The sequence below is a fragment of the Triticum aestivum genome, chromosome 7D (genome assembly GCF_018294505.1).
Source record: "Triticum aestivum cultivar Chinese Spring chromosome 7D, IWGSC CS RefSeq v2.1, whole genome shotgun sequence".
Classification (NCBI taxonomy): Eukaryota; Viridiplantae; Streptophyta; class Magnoliopsida; order Poales; family Poaceae; genus Triticum; species Triticum aestivum.
This window is the reverse complement of record NC_057814.1, coordinates 417,993,390-417,999,807: the sequence shown is the minus strand read 5'-3', so window position 1 is coordinate 417,999,807 and position 6,418 is coordinate 417,993,390. Positions and strand designations below refer to the sequence as shown.

The following is a 6,418-nucleotide window of genomic DNA, read 5'->3' as shown; positions in this document are numbered from 1 at the left end:
TGGTTGAAGGTTTTTTCAACGGTTATTAAAGCTGTTATAGGTGACGATTGCAACACTTGTATACGTGTGTGGATCCGGCCATGGCGGCATGTAGCCACTAGAACATGAAGGCGCGCGTTGCCGCGCCCATCCATTGTGAAGGAACTGATCCAGCAAATAATTGAATGTACAGACAATTTATAATTTCTATCATTTGAATCACTCGAGTTATAGAGGCACGATGTCAATGGTTGGCCATATTTCTTTAATTTATATACAGCTGATCCACTTGCAGAAAAATATTAGTTGTATTACATTTTCTTTTTAGCACGTTCATGAGGAAAGAACGAATAGAACATAAAAAAAATCCTTAATTGTACTTCACTACATAGACGAATTTGGAGAGTCTGCATAATAGCACATAATCATTAAAACAAATACTCAGGGAGCTTGATCCTCACATATTGCCTTCACTGTAGCTTATTAATTGTTGGCCAAAATGCTACAAAAATACTCGCTTCTTGATTTGGAGCAAACACGCCACAAAGAGTATAATTAGAAGAAGAAAAAGAGCTGCCCTGTTTTCTCCCTGGAAAGCCAAGTCCTTATGCTGAAGCTCTAGGGACAACTTCTGGCCTGCTGATAGGGGAAGAGAATTAACACATCAATGAAACCTGGGTAGAAGATGGACACAGACATATAAGCAAAAGTCGAATCATGTTCGAAAGCAGATGCACAAAGTTAACCTATTATGTTTGCAATAAGAGCACCCATCAGCAATAGCAAGCAACATGAGAGAACCTTTTATGGATTTCAGTTTTATTAACAGAGCGCAGAACTATATCAAACAATTACTTACAATCATGAGTACAATACTATTTGAAAAATGGGTCAACTTTGTTGCTAATTCAATCCTATTATCATCATTTTTGGCAGATGTCAATGCCTACCCATATAAGCACAACAAAATGTGGGATGGCTGTACATGCCTAAGCAAGTAAAATGTACCTAGCTAGAAGCGATGCTGGGAAAGAACAATTTGAAAGATGTAGTCAAACAACAGGTAGTTATTCGTCAGCTACAATCTTTGGCACATGATACACCAAGAATATACCCAAAATTGTAAGCAAGGAACACAAACACAACCTGGCCCTAGTATATCCCAATGCACGAGCTTACCTCAAGGTTGTTAGACTCAATGGATTCATAATTCCAATCTAATAACATCAAAAGATGTTCAGAGGGTACACACATATCACAAGACACCATGTAAAGCTATATAGAATACCTTGCAGTTCCACGCAATTCTGGCCTTCTGAAAAGAGATAACTCGCTGAAGGAAATTTGCAATGAAAACAAAACTAACAAAGTTAAAAGAAGGACCAGACCACCGCATGCATCCCAAAACTTTGTAAGCTCTATCAATATATAGTGACCTTGCATCTAGTCTTCACCGAAGCCATGGGGGATATGCCCAATATAAGTGGGGTGACTGTTTTCTGGCTCATCTCGCTGCTTCTCTAGTTTATTTCTCTTTCCCCTTCTCTGACTGCATCAATCACTAAGAATATTAAGGATTACTACCAAACATTTTTGTGGCTTTGTTGTTTCCGGCATAATCAAGGAAGCACAAGGAAATAATTCCCATCACCAGAATCAGGCCAAGAGAGCACGCACCTCTGGTTCTCTTGTTTTCACTCACCCCCAATTTGCTGAAACCTCTTATTTGTTCTCGAAGAACCCTACTGAGACACCAGTCCCTGACAGCCGGTGATGGACGCCGACGGCGCGCGCGGCCGCTGCAGTCGCTATGGTGGAAACCTGCAAGACACGAAATTTAAAACATTCAAGAAGGGGCATGCGGAGGAAGAGTAGAAGGCGGGTGGACTGCACCTATGCTGAGACAGACACGAGGCAAAAGATCGCCGACGGCGGCGGCGCATCTCGGAGGAAGGAGCAGATGAGTCATGGAGCTGTTCGTTCGGGCAAACGTGACGACCTGGCCTGTTACCAAATGGGAGTACTTGGGCTTTGACGGCCCGATGGTGGAGAGAAACTGAAGCTCGTTCTGCGGAGTAGCGGCCCGCAAGATGGCGCCTCGATCGCGTGCGGAATGACCTGGGACGATCTAGCTCAATCAGATCGTAGGCTGGAGTAATCCAACGGCTGAGAGGCTTAAAACGCCGTGGTGGCTTCTAGGTAGCTGAGTCTTACTGTTTTGTAATGGCATCTCCTTGCTGGTTCAAACATTCTCCGAGCATGTTTGCAGACCCCCCGTGGCCACCTTCGGTCACCATCCTCAGGAGCATCCCGGCCGCCATGGTGCAGCGTGTGGTCACCGCCATGGGAGCCCTGGCTGCCGGCGAGGGAGCACCTGGCACCGGCGATGGAGCTCGTGGTGGCCCAGTCACAACAAAGAAAATACGGCTGGAGGTAGGGGATGGAGCCGCGTAGGGAAGGAGGCGGTCGCTTAGGGCCACTGCGTATGCTCATCTTGCGCATTGGGCCAACGCGGCGTGCGAGCCGGCCGAAAGTTCGGCGGGCGCACCGAACGCAAACATTTCCCCTTCTTCTTTTTTTACGAGGACGCAACCATCTCCCTTCCTGGAACAGGGCTTCGACCAAACGTATTTGACCTTGGTTTTTTCTTCTCTCGAGTGGAACGCATTGGACATTTGCTTTGTTGCCTAGCCAGGCAAAAGAAAAACACCAATTCGCAGAAGAAGAAAAAACACCATCGATCTCCCAATTGGACCGACCACCTCGACCAATAAGGAAGTGCCACGCCTACACACGTAGAAGCTCGGTTGAGCCGTCACGGTGGAACCGAGACGGAGACGTGCCGACAAAGTGTGGCCGCGCCACGTGGCCAGGACCCATTCTCCCTCGCCACGTTCCCGACCTTGCTCTATTTCCCCTCGCCTTCCTTCTTCCCCCGACCGGCCAGAACCCAGAAGAGAGCACCAAACCCAAAATCCAGGCACCATACCGGCGTATAGGCGGCCGCGCTTGCTTCGTTGCGTTGGCGAGCGAGTGGACATGGGGCTGGAGATGGCGCCGGTGGAAGAGGAGAGATCGCCGGAGCAGCCGGAGCTGCAGATTTACCCGCTGTGCCGCTACTACTTCGGCGCCAGGGACGCCCGGCCATGCGCCGGCGAGACTGCCGCCGACCGCGCCCTCCGCCTCAAGGCCAAGTGAGTAGTACTATCTCACTTGTCACGTGCGCGTTTTGACGCGCCCTCCGCCTCATGTAATTAGCCACCGCGCACTGTCACCATGATCTCTCGTCTTAGCTTGCTCCGTTCCGTTTTACTGCAGCTTCGCGGCTCGCGGGCTCCGGACCTGCGTCCATGGCGTCCTGCTGGTCGAGCTCTCGGGTCACCCCCACGTGCTGCTCCTGCAAGTCAGGAACTCCTCCTTCCTGCTCCCGGGCGGCCGCCTCAGGCCTGCCGAGCAAGGTACGTACATCAAGATCACTCAAACATGCCTCAATTCTTGCCCACAAGAAGTGTTGTATGTTTTGGGGTAACAAGTTATTTAACTGTGCTTCAGATGTCCAAGGCCTGAAACGCAAGCTCTCCAGCAAGCTAGCGGCCGCGGATCGAAACGGCGACCACCACTGGCAGGTAACCACTGGAGTACGAATTATTTGACCAATGGGCAGTGGCAGTGCAGGAAGATTTTCTTTTTTCCAACGACTTTGCAGTCTTTGCACGGGCTAGATGGTAGACACTGAGCATGACGCGTAAAAATTAACTATCATCATTTGCTCCTTATAGATCGGGGAGTGCATTGGCATGTGGTGGAGATCCGAATTCGAGGCCAGGCCGTTTCCATATCCGCCTCCGAACACTCGTGCACCCAAGGCAAGCAGTTCCAACAGAGTATCTTGTCTATGATCAGTCCTCTAGTCCTCGTCCTGAACTGTAAATCTAACCGTGCCAAGTGACTCTTGTATCTGTAAAGGAATGCGTAAAGCTGTTCTTGGTTAGGCTGCCCATGGCTCGCCAGTTCGTCGTGCCGAGGAACCTCAAGCTCCTAGCCGTGCCTCTGTCCCAGATTCACGACAATCCTCAGGTTTGTTGGATGCTTCCTCAGTCGTTAAACCAAACGGAACTCTTCTTGTCGTCTTTATAGGTGATCAAAAGTTGTAATTTGTACAGGTATATGGTCCAATCATATCTGGAGTTCCGAATCTGCTCTCCAAGTTCTCCTTCAACCTTGTCAGGGACTGATAAGGTGCTTTGTGTCGGGTTTTTTTTTGTAACAAGGGGCTGCATTTTTGGTTAGCCGTAGAACAATGTACAGTACACGGACTGTCAGATAAGACTATGTTTGTACTCTTTTTTTTTTGTGGCGAATGAAACTATGTTTGTACTTGCCAGCTGCAGCTAGTTCATCCCGTCTCCGTTCGGACGTGGCGACGGTGGCACAAGGATATTCATACCTTCTTGAAGGCGTCGTTGCGGAAAAGGTTGATTTAGTCATAGGTGTTATTTTCATATCTTGTAATGGTTCGCCTATGGTTGCCTTGGTTTTATACTCTGCTTAATAATTAATAAAATTGGGTGTGTACATCACGATCCGAGGGTTTACCTCCTTTTTGAGATAAAAAAAAGCTGGAGCTAGTTCGCTAAGGCATGTAAAATCGTACTATCAGTTTGCTTGTCGTGCGAATTAGTTTGTGAACAACATCAACTCGCTCATGAAACATGCAGTCATTTGGGAGTCATTTGGGCGCCATCAGAGCATAAATTCTTTGCGTGGCTCATCACTTAAGATCGAGTTTAGACTATGGATCAACTTCACCGGCGAGATTGGCCGGCTATGCCAATCGTGCAAAAGGGAGCTGGAGACGGCGGCGCATATTTTGATGCGCAAGACGCATTTGGGACGTGGTTAGAAGATGGATGGGGCTGCAGCCCATGAACATTGCCGATTGGAACAACTTTAACTCGGTTAAAGATTGGCGACACTTGGTGATCAACATAAAAAACAACAAGAGAAAGGGTTTGGCTTTGTTCGTCATGCATGTATCCTGAGAGATTTGGCGTGAGACAGTGAGAGAAATGCTTGGGTTTTTCAGAAAGGTTCATCGATGTCGGGCTCCATCCTGCTTAAAATCAAGACCGAGGTCGTGATATGGGGAAGGGAAGGGAAGGGGGAAAACACTTATGATCTTTGACGCTGTGGGAATAGTTTCTTATGTATCCCTGACCGCATATGCGGTCATGCTTTGTGTTCTTGCACTTGTTTCCTTGTTTGTAAACTCATCTTAATTAATGGGACCATGCAAAAGTTTTGCCTTGGTTTCAAAAAAATAAGTATGGACATAACTAAAAATTCATGATCATGAGAGAGCCCCCTGCGTCGTCTAGTGGCCTCAACATGGAGAGGCAAGAAATTGTGTTTTACCAACTCCATGTTATAGTGTCCATGGGCGTCCAGCAGCTTGGGCACCCGCTTGAGACAACATTGCCCCTGTTGGTGACCAACCGATATGACGGGGAGCGTGGGATCCGGGGATCACCCCAAATACAGACATGCTCGCCATTGTCAATTCTCTAAATGATGCCCCTCTTGAGGAGAGAAAGGCCATGTTGAATTGCCACATTGAAGATTCATTCCTTGAAAAAAAAAACATATTGAAGACAGTCGTTAGGGTAATACTTAGACTTTGGCATGGTCGGTGGCGCAGAGGGAGTCTGGTCGGGTGAGAAGAACCATGCTTAACGTGTTGACAGGGCCTCACTATTAGAAAAACCCTTATAGGTAACCACTTAATAGTGGCGCGGCTTATTTGGCCCGCACTACTGCTACATAATAGTAGCACGGACAAAAACATGCGCTACTGGTAGGGATTAGTAGTAGCGCAAGCAAAGCAAGGCAGCGCTACTACTAAGTGGTTCCCACCGTGCGTCTCGAGACAGGTCATAATAGTAGCGCGGGGTAAGGAACCAGCGCTACTACTAAGTTTATAGTTGTAGCACTGGTCTGCCAACCCGTGCTACTACTATGGGCCTCACTTAGTAGTAGCGGCCTCCGTCCGTGCTACTACTAAGTTTCACTTTGTACCGGAACCGAAGCAGCCCATACGTCCTCTCCATTCTCTCTCTCTCTCTCTCTCTCTCTCTCTCTCTCTCTCTCTCTCCCACATCGACCTGCCGCTGCCCTCTCCCCGGCCGCCGCCATGCGCCACCCTCTTCCCCACCGTCGCCGCGCTCCACCCTCTCCCTCTTCCCGCTCACCAGGGCGACCACGCTGCTACCCCCCATGCCTTTCGGCGCCACGCAGTAGCCTGACCTCGCGCCCCCCTTCGTGAGCAGCAAGCGGTCTGCTCTCCAGCCGGCAGTCCAGTCTGGTGGACGACACCCCACCGGCGGACCCCAACTCCTCCCTGTCCAGCTGAACCTCCACCCCAGCGACTTCGACCGCTCCT

At 49.1% G+C, this 6,418-nt stretch overlaps 1 protein-coding gene across 3 annotated transcripts; it reads left to right on the top strand.

The window, feature by feature from the left end:
- Window positions 1-2,889: 2,889 nt before the first annotated feature.
- LOC123165686 (pre-mRNA cleavage factor Im 25 kDa subunit 1) lies at window positions 2,890-4,559 on the top strand. Of its 3 annotated transcripts, none has more exons than XM_044583379.1 (7): window positions 2,890-3,173; window positions 3,298-3,437; window positions 3,532-3,605; window positions 3,759-3,845; window positions 3,946-4,056; window positions 4,143-4,218; window positions 4,371-4,559. In XM_044583379.1, the coding sequence occupies exons 1-6, from the start codon at window positions 3,019-3,021 to the stop codon at window positions 4,212-4,214; spliced, it is 639 nt and encodes a 212-aa protein (XP_044439314.1). In that variant the 5' UTR covers window positions 2,890-3,018; the 3' UTR covers window positions 4,215-4,218; window positions 4,371-4,559. The 3 variants fall into 3 exon arrangements, with proteins under 3 accessions (XP_044439314.1, XP_044439313.1, XP_044439312.1); XM_044583378.1 differs by having other exon boundaries at window positions 4,365-4,559; XM_044583377.1 differs by having other exon boundaries at window positions 4,143-4,559.
- The last annotated feature ends 1,859 nt before the right edge of the window (window positions 4,560-6,418 follow it).

Bases quoted from the DNA above. Each gene is read 5' to 3' on its own strand.
- LOC123165686 (XM_044583379.1), top strand. From the start codon at position 3,019: ATGGGGCTGGAGATGGCGCCGGTGGAAGAGGAGAGATCGCCGGAGCAG. The intron at 3,606-3,758 runs GTAACCACTGGA...TGCTCCTTATAG, and splicing joins ACGGCGACCACCACTGGCAG to ATCGGGGAGTGCATTGGCAT. The intron at 4,057-4,142 runs GTTTGTTGGATG...TAATTTGTACAG, and splicing joins AGATTCACGACAATCCTCAG to GTATATGGTCCAATCATATC.